Source organism: Pipra filicauda, unplaced genomic scaffold (genome assembly GCF_003945595.2).
Source record: "Pipra filicauda isolate LSUMZ 115617 unplaced genomic scaffold, ASM394559v2 scaffold12_size5214236_pilon, whole genome shotgun sequence".
In the NCBI taxonomy this organism is placed as follows: domain Eukaryota; kingdom Metazoa; phylum Chordata; class Aves; order Passeriformes; family Pipridae; genus Pipra; species Pipra filicauda.
In genome coordinates, this window is record NW_024103763.1 from 4,973,775 (window position 1) to 4,993,163 (window position 19,389).

At 41.3% G+C, this 19,389-nt stretch overlaps 1 protein-coding gene across 1 annotated transcript; it reads left to right on the forward strand.

Annotated features, from left to right (window-relative positions):
- The first annotated feature begins 824 nt into the window (after positions 1-824).
- Positions 825-17,906, forward strand: ASB11 (ankyrin repeat and SOCS box containing 11). Its single transcript, XM_027738172.2, has 7 exons — positions 825-1,107; positions 4,099-4,178; positions 7,068-7,175; positions 9,249-9,399; positions 9,595-9,729; positions 10,697-10,888; positions 13,749-17,906. The coding sequence occupies exons 1-7, from the start codon at positions 858-860 to the stop codon at positions 13,871-13,873; spliced, it is 1,041 nt and encodes a 346-aa protein (XP_027593973.2). The 5' UTR covers positions 825-857; the 3' UTR covers positions 13,874-17,906.
- Positions 17,907-19,389: the final 1,483 nt, after the last annotated feature.

The window sequence follows — 19,389 nt, forward strand, 5'->3', positions numbered from 1 at the left end:
GAGTAAGAGTACCTGGGCAAGGAGGAGATTTATCGAAAGAAAGAAATCTCCTGTGGTGCATGTAGGAAAGTAGGAATCAATCAAAGTTTAAAAGAAAAAGAGGTGGATATTCTACATAGATTGAATTAATTACACGCAGAAAAAATACTTTGTTCTCTGTGGAAGCCGTGTGCCTTCAGAAAGTAAAAAGGGCAGTTAAAGAAAGGGTACATCTTCTTCGGTTTCAAATATTATACCTTTGAATCAATGATGGATGAAGTAAAAATATTTCTATTTTTTCAAAACAGTAAGATTCTGTTTGCAAGAGATACCAGTGGACAGCATTCTTTATCCCTGAGTGATGGAAAATACCAGTGTGTTATGTGTTTCTTATCACACAATTTCAATGTATTTTTCTCCTCCAAGAATAACTTTGACTTCTTAGCCCTGACTTTGGAAATATGTGGGTTTATTTCAAATTATTTCATGATAATGCTTTTCTTTGACATGTTTTCTTTGTTCTGTATCTGAATACCAGCAAAGCCTTTTATCAAGATGGGAAACACAGAAAAGCATTCTTTTTGCTGAATCTCTGAATAATTTCTGCATCTTTACCTGTGCAGTCTTGTAAATGGAATTGCTACATCAAAGAATTAATCTAATGTGGATGTTCAGGCTTTTCAGGTGGCATGGAGAGCATCTGAAAATTTATGCTAATTTATGTGGGTTTGGAAAAGTGTTTCTGGTTTTTTCTTGTACGCAGAGATGTTCAAAGTATCTTATCCTTGGTTATTTAGTATCAAATAGCCTCTACCAAATAAAACCAGAATGTATTTTTGGTAAGTGAGGAACAGCAGGTCCTGAAGGGTTTAAAATAGATGACACATGATACCAAGAATATCCCAGTGCCACTTAGCCAACCTGAGAAACTATTCAAAGAGCAAACCAAAATGGAGGGCAGTTCTATACTCCATGCTTTCACCAACATTTATTTTGCCATTTTTGCTTTGTTTTGCTTCAAGCTTTTAATTAAGATTTCCTTGGCTTTGCTGACCCATTTCTATATTGTTAAAGGCAACAGAAAAGAGGCTGCCAGGATAGCAGAAGAGATCTATGGAATAGTCCCAGGTAAAGTAAAAATATGGACTCTCTAACATTTAAATGTATATTTGCTACATTTTTGTAACTTGAGGATTTAAATCAGTGAGTTGCCATGAAATGAGGAATTTGTTGCTAAATGCATGCGTGACTGTTTTAACCTGAAGTGCCTTCCATTTCTGGGGTCTTTGGAGTGTCAGTATGTGTTGGCATGATTTAGGTGTGCAAAATATGAGACTCCGGCTAGAATGAGAACAACATTTGCTCAAGGCACTATGGTAAATAAAAAGATTGTTCTCGGAAGCAAAGCATTCTTTAGCAGTGGTTACAGATGGTTTTACTAAATATCCAGCTTTACTGCCAGAGAATATTTAGGGAAAAGTTTTAGCACACTGATTTTTTGAAAGGAGATGCTAGGAGGATATAACTAATGAGTTCATGAATCCAAGCCAAGAATCCTTGTTTTTTGTAAATCAGATGATAAAAATGAATGCAGCTAAAATTGTTCTGAAAAATATATGGCACATGAATATATTGTATTTTGTAGGTTATTTAGTAGGTCATGGTTTTGTTTTTTTCCAAGTTATTTTACTCCTTCACATCACTGCCATAATAATGAGCAGACGTGTGTTTGCATGCCTGTTAATTCCACTAATTAAAATGACACAGTATTTTAAATTTACTGCTAATGAGGACTTATTTTTCTAGTTGAAGATTCTTATCAGCCTTGTGACATCACACATTTTTATGTGACTCATTTGTTTGGCACTTGCTTCATGATGGATTGTGCCATCATGAACAGGCACATGAAGAGGAGCAGAACATGAGTGGTGCGAGATGGCCACCCAAAACAGAGAGATTAAGATCTGGCCAAGAGAAATACTGCAGCCAAGCATTTTTTACAAAGCCTTTATGAAACCTGTATATATACAGGCATGTCTTGGCTGTTAATTTATTTTTTATTCTCCAGAATATAATTTCTCTTATTTATTACTGTCATTTTTTATCAAGCACCTTTATGCAATCATAGTCAGACTTGGCAAACAGCAGTTTTTCCTTCATGCAGGTTCTTATTGAGGTGCCTTCAAATTCAGCAGGCCATAACATATTTTTATTGCAAGTTACCATTTGCAAAAATCCACCAAGGATAATCTTACAAAATGCAAGATCATGTGATACTGTTGCTGGGGCACTATATTGTATTACAGTCAGAGCTTTGCAGCATTTCTCCTTGCAGTGAAGTAGCACAGCAGCAGCAGGACTGCTTGACTTATCCATAGACATTTAAAAGGAGAGTGCTTTCAGTCATGTCGCTCACAGCTGTGAAGGGAAGATGTGCCCCATATGGGAACTATATCTGCCACACGTTTCAGGGAGGTAGGTTGTGGTGGCTGGCATGGAACTGTGCAGCAGTTGTCATGGTGTGTTGTCATGGCGAGGGATGTGTGTGCATACACGTGTGTTGGAAATGCACTTGCATGTGTTACACTTCAGGCTTAAAAGGTTAAATAAGGCACTGTAGCTCTGTTGTCTGAGTTACTTCTGAATCTTCCTGCTGTATAAGGGCTCTGGGCTTTGTCACTTACAATGTCTTGATTTTCTGAATTGAGCTTGCCTATTTCAGTCACCAGCATGATGAGGAGTATGGGGTATTTTGGATATTTTCAGGAAGATGTTTCTCTCTCAACCTGCTTGGTTCTTGTTTCCATCATTTTGACTGCTGAGTTCTACCTGGTCATTCAGAGCCTTGTCGTATATTATGCCAGCTGGTCTTTCCATTCCAGCTTCCTGCCTTAGGAGCCTAGGAACAGCTCCCTACATAAATGGAAATAAAACTAATAGTTATAGTTAAAAGCGTAACCCCATGAGCTCAAGTGCATCCTGCCTCTTGGGTACACAGAAGGAAACTCTCTTGGCCAAGAGTGAAACCTCTGCTGTGTCCTTGGCCTCAAGTCCCCATGGATATGTCTGTACCTTTCATTGATTTCTCACTGCCTTGGGTATAATTTAAAAGGAGATAAATCACCCTTTCCATTCTCTCTGGTGTGGTGTAGCTGAAAAAATTAAACAGGACAAGAGTTTCAAATAAGTGCCCATGGGGTTGCTGTACAACAGAGGATGAATGCAAACATTGGTGTTGCTTCTGTCCTGTAGCACTGCAAATGCAGCTGACCTTTGGAGAAGTACTTACTACCCACTGTTGTGGCATGGTTATAAATTTTAATATGTAACAAGAAATTTTTCTCTCTACTTGAGTGGCAGGGATTTTACCTTGGGTGGCTGTATATGCCTGTAAGTAGTAGCTATGATAAAGAATTTTTTTTCTTAGCACATAAATAGATTAAGATAAGAAAAAGGGCAAGACTACATGAAGGAGTCCAAACAGTTCAACATCTCAACATTATTAAAGAAGAAAAGTAAAACCTCAGGCAGAATTTGTTTTTCCATGCATTTTCTAAAATCTTTCAGTGAAGAGGATGATGAAATATATTACCTAGTAGCCTGAGATGGAGGATGTTATTTATGAAATTGTCAGTTCATGAAAAAAAACTCACAGGGACATGTCAGAATTCATTTGATGGACAAGTCATCCCCATGTCTCCCTGCTATGCATCTCTTAACTAAGTGCCAGGGAAGCTGAGATGCAATTTGTGTCAAAAGCTCCCTGGGAAAGGAGGAGGCTGATATGGTTTTGAATAGGAGAATTGCAGGGTTCAAAAGTCTCCCTATTAGACCCAGCAGTACTAAACTTGTGATTTTTGCTGAAGCATGTTTTTAGCTGTTCTATTAAAAGTTCTGCCAAGAAGCTTTTGTTTAGGTCCCTTAGTGAGCAGCCAGCTTTCTCAGGATTGCTGAGCCCTCAGCTGCTCTACTGAAATCAATTTATCAAACAGTTTCACCACTGACCCCACATTGATTTTAGTCCTGATCTACATTTACACGAGGCTGTGTTTCCCCTGTCCTCCTGGGATCTGCCTCTGCTGCTCACCTGAATTAGCTTCCATGCATTTGCTGTTTCAGGCAGCTGGGCAGACCGATCCCCTCTTCATGACGCTGCCTTCCAGGGACGCCTCCTCTCTTTGAAAACCTTGATTGCACAGGTAAAAGCCCACAGGTAAAGAAAAGATTGGGAAGCAGGGTGGTTTCGCATGATTTGCATCCATGAACTGGTAATAGACTGTATCAGGGCATAAGAAATATGGCTGTATGAATAATATATCAGCACAAATGCTTTTGGGCATGTATTAGTTTGCTTAGTTAAGATGCTGGGGACAAACCCAGGACAAAGACTATTACAGCTTGTAGCTTGCTATATGATAAACAATGATCCTTGTGCTCTTTCTCAATGATACACCATCAAACTGGGCTCGAGAATAGGGACAATAAATATATATAAACTATAAAAAAAACCAACAGTAGAAAGCTATAAAAGTGCATATTGCTTTATATAAAGGGAGAACTGTCAGCCTGAAACCTTCTGCTCCAAATGGAACCAGAAGAAAGAGAGGAGGAAAGAATACACTAGAAAGGACAAGAAACTGGATATGAAAAGGGATAGGTTATGGTTCTTCACGCTTTGCCAACTGTCTTCCTTACCACTTTGATTAAACTCAATGTCCTCATCTGGCATGAATGGTCAACTGTCATCCCTCTTACCCCTTCCCCCACAAGGCAACTGCAGAGAAATTAATTCCCTGAGTGTAAAGCTCTATGGACTTGGCCATCAGACCTTTTATAATCAAGGTAAATAATTTTTACCAATGTGGCCACAGCTCGAATGGAGAACATCCTCAAGGAGTGGAGCTGCCGGTGTAAAAGCCTCCACTCCAGACTTATATTGAACTGCAGCTAAAAGATGTTGCTGTTTACGGACAGTATATTTTTATGGAAAAGGAAGGGGTGGAGGTTAGGGATAAAAAAAAAGAGGGTTTATTCACTGAGGGATTTGATGGTTTTTCTGACCCTCTTTATCTCCACTTATGCTGACCTTACACCATCTGATTAGTGGAGCACCGGGAGTTGTGGTTATTCACTAGATGCCCTGGTTATGTACTGGTCACGGTTATACACTGGAGAAGCACGCAGTGTTATGGTTATACATCATTTAGGTAATCCACCCTTTTTCCTTCTCTTGAAGACATTTAATTTTTGGAGTTAAGGATGAGGGTCCTTGCGGATGAAAAGAGATCAGGGCAGCAACATCTGTAGAGCCTGAATTGGAGCTGATTCACCACACCTTGATAAATGTAAGGACAAATCTGTTCATGGATCAGCACAATCATTGCTCATTGCTTCTAATATAGTTACACTACTAGCCTAAAATTAAATGTTGGACTATACTTGAGTATATATGGGACACTCAGAAGTCTCTACGGAAAGACCATAGCTTTCAAGAAAGCAGTGAGGCGTTGGCTCCATAAGGAATGCCTGGACATAAGGAGATTATGTAGTGCTGGAGATTGAAAAGAGCTCAAGAACTCACCGATGCCTGTTTCAGCACCCAAGCAAGAGTTTGATTTTTCATATACATTGAAAACAAGGTTTAACATGAGCAATGTTTGGCAAACAACCATAGTAAGATCTATAACTCATTCTCCATTTCCTAATGGAAGAGATTGCTGTTTTGCCCAAGATATCAGTACTTATTCTTTCACTTGCAATGATTGAGTTTTATTTGTTAAATATATACGTATATATATGTGAATAATGATTGAGAATAGGTCTCCTTAGAAATCTCTAGAAGACATTGATCTTGAAGGAATATGCTGATCATTAAGTATGAAACAATTATAAAATTAGAAAATGGAATCATCTCAATATTTTTTCAAGGCTTTATCTATTCTCCTGGTACTATTGTAATGCATGGAAATTTTAACGACAACTTTTACATTACTAATATTTTCACATGACCTAAACCCGATTGTTTTTCTATCATAGAATGCCTAGCCTAAAGTGATACAATGGTTGCTTTTAATACTCATGACGTCAGGACTGATGACTTTTTTACAGTGTTATGCTGCTCCCAGGTATTCATTTCTGCCCATCCCAATGAGTACTGCATATCAAAAAGTGCATTGCTGCCATCTTGTGAGCTGTCCTGCCTATAGCACATCAGGTGGAGACAAACTGCGTTTCAAAACATGCCATCAAGCGGAAAACAGAACTGCTTCCAGGCCTGGTTGTAAAATCTTAATTATCAAGAGATTTAGTTGCATTCTGGGGAAAACACACATGACTGTCGTTTTGTCCTTTGTGAATATGTCTGGTTTGTCTTTGTGCAGGAATAGGTGTGGCAACTGTCATTTAGGTAAATACTTGTACTAATGTGTTTGTAAATCACTGTTCTTTCTTCCAGTGTAAAACATTTCCTGAGTGGTCTAATAAGAGGAACTGATCTGTGGGTGAGATTTGTCTCATCTATCTTATAGGTTTACCAAGTACTTACCAAATCTGAGGGAAACAAACTAGGTACTCCTTATAATCAATGAAAAATCTTTTAGGACATAATTCATCTGACCTACTAGAAACAGCTGCCTTAGCACGGGATGAATCATATCTTAGGGATATGTCCCTACTGAAGGAGCTGCCAGCTCCAGCCGAGCTGTTGATACTTGTGCCAGAGGCATCCTCATTCAGGGAGGTGAATCCTACCAGCTGTAGCTCCTGGTGGTGGACTTAATAGGGGGGGTAATGGCACCCTTAGAAGTTTAAGAAACATGATGTCTTTCCTGTGATTGACCGCGCATCATAAACACACTAGAAACAGAAGGCATAGCTTGTCCTTGCTTCTTTTTTCACCCCATCACCAGCTGTGGTATGTGGGGACAAGAACTGAAGCACTGAACAGCACTAATCCAAGCCAAGCACCTTCCCTGGACACGCACCCAGTGACATGATGCTCTCCAGCCATGGTCTGACTGCACCTATGCGAGCTCTGGGGGAACTGTGTGGTTTGTGTTTTCCCCTCACACCCTGACCCTGCGTTGCAGGGTTTCAACGTGAACCTGGTGACGACGGACCGTGTGTCAGCTCTGCACGAGGCTTGCCTGGGCGGCCACGTCGCCTGTGCAAAGGTGCTGCTGGAGAACGGGGCCCAGGTGAGTCCCGGGGAAGCCAGCTGGGACAAGGGTACCTGGAACTCAGGTGCTCCCTGCATCAATGGGGATGTTGGACAGGCTGTCTGTGTGGCAGGGCCAAGATGCAGATGTACAGGAGCATCCCAGATAGAAACGTGGAAAAATAAAACAGTGCTTTGTTTCCATGGGTGATGGATTTGCCTTCCCCTTGTGTCACATCATTATTCTCTTTTGTTTTCCTTCTGTGTGTGAAACATAGTTGTGATTGATGGAAAAGGAATGAAAGATGCTAGGTGAAAATAACCTTGAAAAAGTAACTTAACCCTTCTCCCCGCCACCCCCCGTAATGATCTCCGGGATTACCTCTGGTTTTCTGTGGGATGGTTTGGAAGTCTCATGTAATTAAAAATAGATGTTCTTGAAGCAATGAAACATTTTATCTGCTAATAAAATAATAATTCCCACAGTTGGACCTGAGGTAGAATACATGTTAACAATGGAGATAAAGGAATGGATGAAATATGTAAGAATATTTTTATTTTAGCTGCATTTCAAATACAATTTATATGGCAAGAAACTGAGCAACACCAAAACAGGCAATCAAGCTATCCTCTGCAGAAGAAAACAAATTTGTTAACTTTCTAAACTCTATGCCAAATTTTAATCCCTTAGAGGGATAAAAGGAAAACCCCTTTCTAATCAGTTTTACTTGATTTTGGTATATTAATGGTATTGCTTTTTTATAACTCAGAGAATCATTTCTGAACTCTATGTTGCTTTCCTAAGAAATCAGCCTATTCCTGGTGTAATACATATCTCCAGTGTTTTTTGGTTTTAGCTTCCCCCCCCACTCTCTGTTCATAAATAAAGTCAACAGGCTGTTTTGTAACTTCTGAAAGAACACATGCCAATATGCTGCTCTCCTTTTTTTTTGCTGTGCTTTCCTTTATTTCCCTGTGGTACCAAACCATTCACTCCACAATGGATCTTACCATTCTCTCCTCTTTTACCAGTTAAACCAATGCCCAGTGAAGAGGGAAACCAAGGAAGTAATTTTTCTTCTTCACTTATCTCCTTGCTTACCCTTGGTTACCAGCTTGCCTGCACTGCTGTCCCTGTTGTGAAGTGATGCTGATAGATCTCCAGTGCCTCCAGCACCTCCAGCCACATCTGCCTGATGAGACTGGGGGGAGGCGGGGGGCGGTGGAGATCCATATAAATTGGCACATGCTTGCATAATCCATTGCTCTTCTCTGGTGTGCCACAGAGTTAGAGACATGCAGATTTGCTGCATGAATTGCTCTTGAGGGCTTCCTAAACACAAGCTGAGGGCTGTTAAACACAGCATGAACAGGCACGTGGTGGGATTCTTGGGGTGTCCAGCATAGGGCCAGGAGTTGGTCCCTTCCAAATCTGCATATTCTCTGATCCTACAGTTCTATGATCTACAGCATGGAGCACAGCATAAGCCAGGGATGCTGCTGTCCCAGCGGAGAATAGTGACAATGGTTTTTGCCGGGTCATTACATTAGAGGTGGGGGAAGGAAATCGTTTCTCTCTTGCATAGACACGTGCATATGGACTCTTTCAAGCTCTTTTTCTGTTTGGGATTAAGACTATGGTTCTGTGAAAATTTCTTTTGCCGGAAACATGTTTTTGGGTGAAAGTATTAAATGTAAAGTAAATGTTTTCATTTAAAAAGCAAAGCCATTTTCATCTGACGCTGTTCTACCTTGAGGCCAGATCAAACTATACTGCACCCATTATGGGTGCATACGGTTATGAAGATATTCAACTTCTCCATATAAAAAAAATAATGAAAAAAATTGCATTTTTAGCAGCTCCGGGAGGAGCATTAATAGCAGGCAATGTCACTGCCTTCTGGCACTAGTTATCTGGGAAAGAGTGCAAACATCAAAGGAGAATGTTATATGTATGTCACAACATATAACTCAGAAAGTTGTAAATAAGATAATTTCTGAAATTACACATGACAAGAGTCTCATTCTGGTGCATTTCTGGTGTGTACATGAGACACGGTCCAAGGGCGTTCCTTTTAAATTGGATTATCCTGAGTGTATCTTGCCATTCCAGGTCAATGCAGTCACCATTGATGGGATCACCCCACTGTTCAATGCCTGCTGCAGTGGCAGTGCAGCGTGTGTCAACATGCTGCTTGAATTTGGAGCCAAGCCACAGCTGGGAAACCACCTTGCTTCGCCCATTCACGAAGCAGTCAAGAGAGGTAACGTTCAGGGTGTGAATGCAGCTAATACCTAAATGAGGAATGCATCTTTCACTGATGACAAAATATTTTAAATAAATAACTTCCATACCAGTACAGATAAATAGGCTTAGCTTTTTCGCAGCTCTTGTTCCTCATAGGTTGTACCTGGGTGTGTTCTTCTCTGCAGCAATTCAACAACTCTTATCTCCGCAGGTCACAGGGAGTGCATGGAGATCCTTCTGGCTCATGAGGTTGACATTGACCAAGAAGACTTGCAGCATGGGACCCCTCTCTACGTGGCTTGCACATACCAGAGGACAGACTGTGTCAAGAAGCTTTTGCAGCTAGGTACACCTGAAAAGGGGACCAGGGGAGAGCTATGGTGGTGTGAGCCAGTGCTTCTGGTCTCTCTGAGCTGCATCTCCACTGCAAACATCATGGGTTATTTCCACAAGTGGTGTTTGGGCAGCCTAAGTCTGTGAGACTCTTTTGAGGATATTAAAAATCTCACCTGCATTGATGAAGAAATTATGATTTCCTCAGTTAAAAAAAAAGGCTGTAATTACATACACCTCCCTGGAGCTATCTGAATGTGAAAATAAAATTCTTTTACTTTTCTAGAATGATAACAGGAAGCACAGAAAATGCTGGCTAATATTACTGACCAAAATCAACTCTTGATTATGATAAACTGCCATGTTAAACATTAAATTCACCTATTTCTCAGGGGATGATGAAGGCAGCAGTAAAGCTGCTTGGAAGAATAATCACTGCAGGTCCAGGAACAGCCTCTGAGCTAGCATAAATTTTTTTATCAGTGTACGTTACCTGACTTACACCTGCTTGAAGTGTGGCCCCACTGTGCCCGGCCAGCCTAGGGCAAGCATTTTGCTTGCTGTGCTCCCAGAGTTATTACAATGAGATACCTAAAGGTTTTGTTGTTTGTTTGTTTGGCTTGGTTTGGTTTGGTTTAGTTTTCCCTCTGGCAATTAAATTAACATAATCCATGTTAGATTTTATGCTATTAACAAATTTAAAGAGCATATGGTAGACTTTGAACATCTGTTGTGTTGAAGGTCAAGCTACTCAGTTCTGACCGTTGCAGACAGGGTTTGGTGGCCTAGAGGACTCTGACAGTGCAGGTATTTGACCTGATGAGTTTTGCACAGCTGCTATTGAGAGAAAGGAGTGAGTCCTGTGTGCTGTCTGTCTCCTTCATTTATTGAGGCTACTGGTGGAAACCAGCCTGTGTTATGTGGGTTCTGACAGTTCCTGCTGCCTCCCAGATCTAACCATGAACTCTTGTTCACTCAAGGAGCCAACGTTAACATGGGGAAGCGATTAGACACCCCCCTCCACGCAGCAGCAAGGAAATCCAGTGTGGAGATAGTTGTCTTGCTGACAGACTATGGCGCTAACCCAAAGTGCAGAAATGCTGAACTCAAATGTGCCCTGGACCTTGCCACACCCAACAGCAAAGTGGAGCAGGCACTTCTGCTTAGGGAAGGTGATTATTTCCTTTCTTCTTTTATTTTATTTTTTTTTTTAGTAAAGCAGTATTTATTTTCTTTACCTAAGTAGATTTTCTTGACAGCTTGTATAAGTAATGCTCTATAAAAGTTTTCTTCTGCCTTACCTGCTCTGCTGCTTTCAAGCTTGCACCCCATGACAGAAATGACTAAGAGAACTCTGTTTTGTTGCTAGATCTGCCATGTAGTGCTAAGGTTTTAGTGGATAAATTGTTCAGTTTTTCTGTGTTTTCATTTCCTGTCTACTGAAGGAAAATCATACGTATTTACCTATCGGGACTCTAAGGGTTAAAACCTACTGTAAAAGTTTATTCAAAGATAACATTTTAGTACCACCATCTAGTATTCAGCCCAGTACTGTGGGTCAATGTCCCGCTTCCTGCAGAAAAAGTGATGTGAGTGTATGTGTCCTTGGTTGCCAGGAAAAAGCAGAGCTGTTTGCCAGGTGGCTATTCAGCTTTGCAGCTCGCAGCAATTCCATGTGGTTCATGGGGCTGCAATCCCAGCACAGACAAGCACTACCCTTTGCAGCTTACCTTCAGCCTTCTTGCAATTAATTATCTTTCCAGTCTACTCAAAAAACTTCTGAGTAGAAATGAATGCAGATCCTCCTGTGCCTTTTTCACCTGCACCACATTTGGCCAGAACTTGATGCATCCAGTAACAATAGCCCTGTGATATGGACTTGCTGAACTAATTTCCCCCTCTTCCTCTAACCTCCGTGTTTCCCAGCTCACTGGTACCCTGTTAGTCAGTCTGTGCCCGCCCCGAGGCTTTGCTCATGCAGAAGATGAATGGTGCTCCCCCATGCAGTCAGCCTAAATCTTCCCAACCCACCAAGGACCAAAGCATGATGTGCACAGAGGGCCCACTTCCAAACAGCTCTTGGATGGTAAATTAATAATTGTCGGTGTTGCACACAGGTTTTACTCCAGCCCTTGAACACCGGTTGGCTTTATGGAGAAAATGAAACATTGGCTTAATATCCTTCTGTCCTAATCCCTTTCTCGATGACTTTTCATGCAGAGCTTTAATTTGCCATGTCGAAAACCTTCTGGGGGGACTTTTGCTTGAATGTTTCTTACCTCTTGGGACTGCTGTCCCTGTATCTGAGATGCTCAAATGTGTGAGCAAAAGCAGTGCTGGCAGTTGTCCTGCTCCAGCTCCCTGTGTGAACCAGAGGCTGTGGAGATAAAGAAATAAGCCAATATTAATAATTTTCTCTTCCTGAACTTTTCTTTTGATTTTAACTCTCAGCTTGTCATCCTCTCCTCCCTTACAGTCAGAGGGACTAGAGGGTCACTTTCACATATTTTGCTATGTCTAACATGCAACTTGCCTTTACCCCTACTTCTATGTTTTCTGAGGTCCTTTTGTTTGAAATAAGCATCCCAGTTGAAGAGTTTTCCTATCTCCAACTTCTCCACTGTGGTTACTTAGATGACTCCATTTAATTGCTCCCCTTACTAACTATTAAGTGATGTGAAATATAAACCATGTCTATTTTCCTAACTCCTCTGGGAGATGATAGCTTCTTTCTTCGCTTCCAATCAGTAGAACAAGTGCTCTTTTCTACGTATCTCATATTTTTCTATTAATTACTTCTCAGAGGGGACATTATCAGCCGGTTTAGGCTACTTTCCTGCAGTAAAAGGACAGATTATGAAGCTTATCTGTAAGATATAAGGATGGGCCTTTAAGCACACATCTCTACCCATTACATGTAAAACTCTGCTGTGATTGCTACTGTTTGGGCAGAAACTGGAGTGGCAGGGCTAAGACAAGGTTCAAAAACTGAGCACCTCTGGGCAGGTGTAAAGGTTTCACTTGGAACAGCTCCAGCAAGAGGAAAGCAAAGGAGGAGCAGGGACACATCCATTAGCAACTTGCATTTGCATGTGCAAACATGTAGTTGCAGAAGCAATGGAGCCTCATATCTGGTGGGTTTGTGCCTGGCATGCCCCTCACCTGACCCATGGTGGGTGCGGTTGGGGCAGCTCCTGGTCCCCCTGCGGGGAAGCCACGGGGGCAGCACTGCTGTGGGCAGTGCTGTGCACAAGCTGATCTCACCATTGTCTGGATGAGTTATCTGGCAGTTTTCCTACCAGTTGACCCTCTGATGTTTAACAAGAGCTTTTCACATAAAGCAGCCTTTACCCTGGGCCTAGGGAAGGACAGAAAGGCCTCTCATCTTGGTAGTTTTTTGGATGTGGGGTTTTTTTTTCCTCTCGATGTCTTTTTGCACAAAACTTTTGAAACTTTTTATCTTTGATATGTTTTTCCTTCAGTCAGACTTAGTAAAAATTGGATTACATAGTAAGAAAATATTTTGAGGAGCACTGACAGACTGACTGATATACATGTTCAGAGACAGTGTAGTCATATAAAAAGGCTAAGTTGCAATTACTATTTGTGCAGCAGTTGGAAGAAGCACATTCTATATATGTGAACAACTAACTGTATTTATCCTGTATCTTTATCCTTGCAAAATTGCTGGGAGTTGTCTTATGTCCCGATCAAGGGCTATGTATCCCAGAGCTCTCTCTCTCCAATGCAGACAACTTTATGGTATTTTAAGTGTTTGCTCAAGAAAAGATGCAGAAAAGCCTAGCAGTGCATACAGAAAAAGGATTTTTATGCTCACAGTTTTCAAATTGCTGAACCAACTTTGACAACATAAATTAAATATGAACAATAATCTATTTAGCCATCCCTGACTTCAGCAAGTCACTGTGTAGTGTTTGATCTGATTTTCAAATCTTGCTGGTGTTTGTTGCTTTGGCTTATACTGCTGATGGGGTTGGGGGTGCTTATTCTTGCCTTTTCTTTTCCTCCCAGGTCCCGCCAGTCTTGCCCAACTGTGCCGGTTGTGTATCAGAAAGCATCTAGGTCGGTCGTGCCTGTATACAATCCACAAACTGCACCTGCCTGAGCCGCTTGAGAACTTTCTCCTTTATCGATAAGTCTGTGACTGTCTTTATACTGGAAAAGAAAGAGGAACAAATGGTTGTTTACTGTAAAATTATTATAACAAAGGAAAAAAATCAAAGGCATCATGTACTGTCTACTGCGGATACCAAACATGAGCTGCTACGTGAAAGTGCAAATTGAAAACACCTTTTCACAGACAGTGAATGATATCGTGGATACAGTTCCCTCATGGTCTGTTGCCACACCCACTTACACCAGCCTGAGAGTTGTAAAACATGAACAGCTCTTGACATGTGTTTGACATCTTTGTAGATGCACATGCACACCTTCACCTAGTACCTTGCCCTGCCCCCTCTTCCCCTCCTCCCCCCCCCCGAATTTTCTCTGCATTTAGGGCTATATTTATTTGTGTAGTATCTGTGCAGCTTCTTTCCCTTGTCTATCCAATCTCAATGTCAAAATCAAGGTAATGGCTGTTATTCTCCCACCGGTGTGAGAATGAAAGCTTTCAGTGCTGAACTTCAGCTGTACGTAACATATTGCACATCTTTTGTCAGATTTGACTTCACATCCTTTCATCTCTTTCCTATAGTCTAGTGGAGTCCTAGCAACTACTGGCAGGCTCTGGCTGTCCAGACACTGTACCTCCATGAGCCCAGCTGCCCCCAGCACTAACACATCTTGTCCATGGAAGTGCAAGTGATGTTACCAAAGCAAGAGCACAGGTTTGGAGTAAACCCACAAAAATGTGTGAAAGTCTTAAAAAAAACCACCCTTCATCTCTTCTGAAAAAAAATCCCTCCAAAGCTCCTATCACCTCAGATCTGGCTGTGTTCATTTCATGAACAATTCATTTCATGAACAATTTTTCCTAGCTTAATTCAAGGACAGAACAGTAAATGTTTTCATAGGCATAGTAGGTGAGATTTCAATGTCTGTCATTTGCAAGGCTTAAAGAAAAGCAAAGGAAGAAGTGTTGCATTTTTAGGCTTTGCATGCTCTGACATTCCTCAAGATAAATCCTTGGACTGTAGAGCAGGAGTGAAGCAGGGCCACTAAAGACGGCATCACCCAAATATTCTCTTTGTTGTATTTTCCTCACCAGGACAGGTTTGCAGGCTTGTCAGCTCCCTCACTCTCTGTTCTAGAGGCTTTCGTTACTTTCCTGGGAGAAAGGATTTTTAGAGTGTTGTAACTTTGTCCATTGTGGTATTAATTTAAATAAATAACATCAGGGTTAGTAGTTTGGACACAGCAGAGCTGAAAACATGAACCTCTTTGAGCTGAGAAATGTGTGATCTAGTGACTGATGCAGTGCCGGTATTACTCTGTAAAGGTTTGTTTATTTTTCCTGTGGAGGTTGTTCTGAGGGGAGAAATGTTTTTTCAGAGCTAGGTTTTGGTAAAACTTCTGCCATGAGACAGGCAATGATGTTTCATTAGTTGTAGTAGAATGGGAAGCTGAGTTAAAAGAAGGGCCTTTCTCCACTTTGCTAACTTCACAGGTCCAAGAGACTGCTGACAAGTTTTCAGGCTGTGAGATGTAGAGGTTTCATTATGAGTTAGGCATGCTGGTACTAAGTTTCACCGCCCATACAATCTTAAGTCAGGGGGCACTGACCTGCTGGACCCTGAATACAAGATTGGCTTCCAATCTTTGAGCCTTTGAACTCCTGTCCCTGCTCCAGCAGCAGCAGTCTCTCTGATTTGATGCTCATCCCTTAATGTTACCATGACGGTTTCTCTGAGACAAAGGTTGAACATTTCCTGTACTTCCTTATGATTAATTCAGCACAAGTAAGATAAATTGAGCTCTCAGCAGTTCATGAGACTGGACCTTCAATGTTACAGTCCAAATGAATGCAGTTTTCAGCCTATGTTTGCACATATTGAATGCTATCTGATGGCAAGAGCTATTGCCCATAAAGTTGTCGGTGACATCAATGACCTTGTATAGCACAGTACATCATGAATCTCAGAGATTTGAACACTAAATTCTCAAGAGCCTTTTAAAATCAAATACTATCAAGAAAGAAATGTCTATATTAATTTGATGTCAGCAGACCTCTCACAGTTCTATCTTTACTGCCAACTGACCTGCTCTATTTATAAGGTGGCAGTCAGAATACCATCTGCTATCTAAATAGAGAGACAGAGCCTCAGCTCTGTAGATTGTCAGACTTGCATTGCAATCAAGGAACTAAGGCAGTTTCTGGGATCTATTTCAGCCTGTGTAATGCTGAATTGATTTCCTGCTGCAATCATCAATGAAAGCAGTATTTCACTTGCATAGGATTTTAAATTGAAAAATGTGTCTCCATTAAGGAAATGCAAAGTCTGTTGAGCCTCTCAGGAAAGTTTATGTTAAGAAGCAGCGCAAGCTACCCTATATTTATTCCTGATATTAGCTTCCTATCAAAAAATCACCTCACCTTTTCTTCCTCCTGGTGACATAATTCTTCCTGAAATTCTGTATGTCAGAGAGTCTGTAAGGAACACAGCCTCAATAAATCAGAAGAGAAGCTCAGAAGTCCTGATGTTAAGTAATTTCCTTAGAAACTTTACCTAGACTTTCTTGCTCTTATCTCAAAAGATTAAGTTACCAATTTAATTCTCATTGACTATGCTTTGTGTTGTAGCAATGCATGGAAATAGCTGGAGGAAGTATTTAATTTTTTTGTGAACATGCTATATTATGTGAGGATAAGGAAAGACTGTGACCATTTTCTGTGAGACTACTGAATCTTGCTGGTGATTTTTCAGAAAGGGTTTGGAAAACATCTGTCATGCGTGGATACAGCTGCTTTTCCCTGGGCAGGAGGAGGGCTAACTAATCTCACAGGGTCTCTTTCCTTCAAAACTGGTGGTGTCTTCTCTGTCCTTCCATGATTTGTGACTGAAACCAGTTATTTGGGTAAAATATGGTTTTCATGAGAAGATAGACATTTTTATGTGCTGCTATGTCCACTGCTATACAACATCCCTATGACTTTACCCCAAACAACTGCCAGTACTGTCTGCTGCAGTGGAAAGTGCTGCATATTTCAACAGGAATGACTGCAAAATATCCTGGCTACTGGGAAAGTTTTTCCACTCAACAACTGGGATAGTTTTTCCACACAAACTCCCACTGATTCTGAGTACAGACACTGACTTGCAGTGTAAAGCACAAGCTTGGGCTATGGATACTCCCTACCTGTAAAGTCCTTGCTCCTGAGTGTGTTTTGCAGGAGTGGCTTAAATAGGTTACTGATGTGCAATAGAAACCCCAAAGACTTCCTTTATCATTCTCAATCTGTTGGCACACTTTTCAGTTTTGTTAATCATCTCTTATGAGAGATCTAGTGCAGCCTCAGAAAGGCCAGTGATGAGGACTTCACAGATCTCGACATAATCAGATTTTGACTTCAAGCCATCATTCATTACTCAGTGTATGTCTGTGATTGCTCAAGATCCAAAGCAAACCAAAATTAAATGGGCCTTTTATCAACCCTGTCTTTAAAATAAGCAAGCTTCTTGTCAGCATTCTTCCTACCACTAGATGTGTTGTTCTGTCTCCAAAGTTCTTTGAAATCCATTTCTTTTAATTGCTACTGTATTTTTTTCTCACACCACTGAGCCCTTATTCATAAGCATGTCTCTCCTGATCAACTTTCTCCTGAATTCACATATTTCTTCTCTGCCACTAAGAAAATAGTTTTTAGTTTCCTTAGACTGAGAAATCAAAGTCTTCAACAGAGGCATCTTAGTGAGGACCAGCCTTGTTGCATGCGGTATTTCCCTGGTCCACCAGGCTGCTGTGCTAGGGTTCCCCACCTCCAAACCTCGCTATAAAGAAGGGTGTACTCCTGAGGCACGTGTAGTGCTCAGAGACTTCTCAGCTGGTGCATCCTTGTGGGAGCAGGACTGCACTTGTCACCATGTTTGGGCAGTGCTGGAGCAAGTAATTTTGCCATACTGGGTGCTGTCTGGTCCATCTTCAGGCACGGCACCTCCTCTTGCTGGCTGGCTGCACGTAACCATTTTGCTCTTAGTCTGATCACAGCAGGAGATGAGCTGCTGTTGTTCATGGTTTGCAGTAATTTGTAAAGATAGTTGTGGCGATGCTCCTCTCGCTCGCCCCCTTATTGTTATTTCAGCCTTTTGCCCAAAATCTGACTCGACAGGTTTCCCTGTAGTTGAGGGCAATTTTTCTCAAAGTCTTATCTGTGAGCATTCTGGCTAATGGACCACCTCCTCAGGAACATACAGCAGTGAAAATAAATAGACCAACAGATTTTGGAAGTGTTTAATGAACAATTTTTTCTCGGGGTAGCTAAGAAAAGTTACATTCTAATTTGGCCTCTCAGTTCTCTGCTTTGATCTCCTGACCAGTTTCTTGGGTTCAAGGTGACCTCTGTCTCCTACAGTGCAACTCTGCTATTGGCATTTAAAAATACTTCAATCTCTCCAGGATTCAACTTTTCATAAGAGATGTGCCAGTCCCTGAATTTCTGTCTGTCCAGCTGAACCTGCCACTCACAGAATAAAATTTAAAAGGTATGGAAATGCTAGGCTGATGAAGCTTGCTGTCATACTATAAGAGCCAAAATTACCCACATCTGCCTTGAGGTGCCAACATCCCACCTTTCTAGGCAGATGCAGACTCTGAGGGACACTATCTGTCCATCCACTTGTGTGCTCTTTCTTCTTGTATTGGCACATGCCTGTGCCACTACAGGCAATGAGATGGGACGTTCATCTTCTCCCAGCTGTCTTCCCCCAGGGAATTTGAGTCTGGTCAACATCCACCTCATGGCATTTAGATTTCTTCTCGCCACACATGCTAGAAAGAAATATTGTGCTGCCCCCATGCAAACCCTTGTGAAAGGGATCAGTGTCCCCTCTGTGCCACTCTCTGCCCTCCACTTGCTGTCTACTGTGCAGGGCAGGAGGGACAGCAGCTGCCTGACACTTTTATGTCCAAACCTGACCAGTCTCCTGCAGCACAACTCTGCTATTGGCATTTAACACCCCTCCAGTCCTACTGGATTGAAAATATAGGTGGTATGTCCCAGCACGGTGTTAGGGCAAGTCTGATCATAACAAAAACAAAACACATTCACTGACTCTTAGTTGAAAAATCTGGCCAACCTATATTCTGGAGTGACAGTTCATTATGCCTTTGTATATTTTTTTTTCAGAAATTCACATTTTCCACATGACAATTGCTCCTCACTGTGATTTTTTTAACCTTCAGTATGAGATGTATAATATATTATTGACAAATACAGATTATTCCATGCAAACCTTCTATGTAATTTCATTTTTATTTCTTGAAAATTTCTTTATCCTTAAATTTTGCACCATTTGTAGACACTCAGGATGCACATTGCGAGCAAATGGAAAATATGTCAGGTTTGGAATTAAAAGATCTTCAATAAAGTGTACCAGGAATTGCAGAAGAAAGCATAAGTTGCATATTCAGTTGAGAATAGCGTCTGAAGGGGGGAGAGAGATGAATCAGCAGAACATGTCATTCAAGCATTTTGTTTAACAAGCTGGCCAAA

What these genes read in the sequence shown, in the direction of transcription:
- ASB11 (XM_027738172.2), top strand. Translation starts at nt 858, where the DNA reads ATGACACATGATACCAAGAATATCCCAGTGCCACTTAGCCAACCTGAG. An exon ending in GATCTATGGAATAGTCCCAG is followed by an intron (nt 1,108 to 4,098) that starts GTAAAGTAAAAA and finishes TTGCTGTTTCAG; the next exon opens with GCAGCTGGGCAGACCGATCC. An exon ending in TGCTGGAGAACGGGGCCCAG is followed by an intron (nt 7,176 to 9,248) that starts GTGAGTCCCGGG and finishes TTGCCATTCCAG; the next exon opens with GTCAATGCAGTCACCATTGA.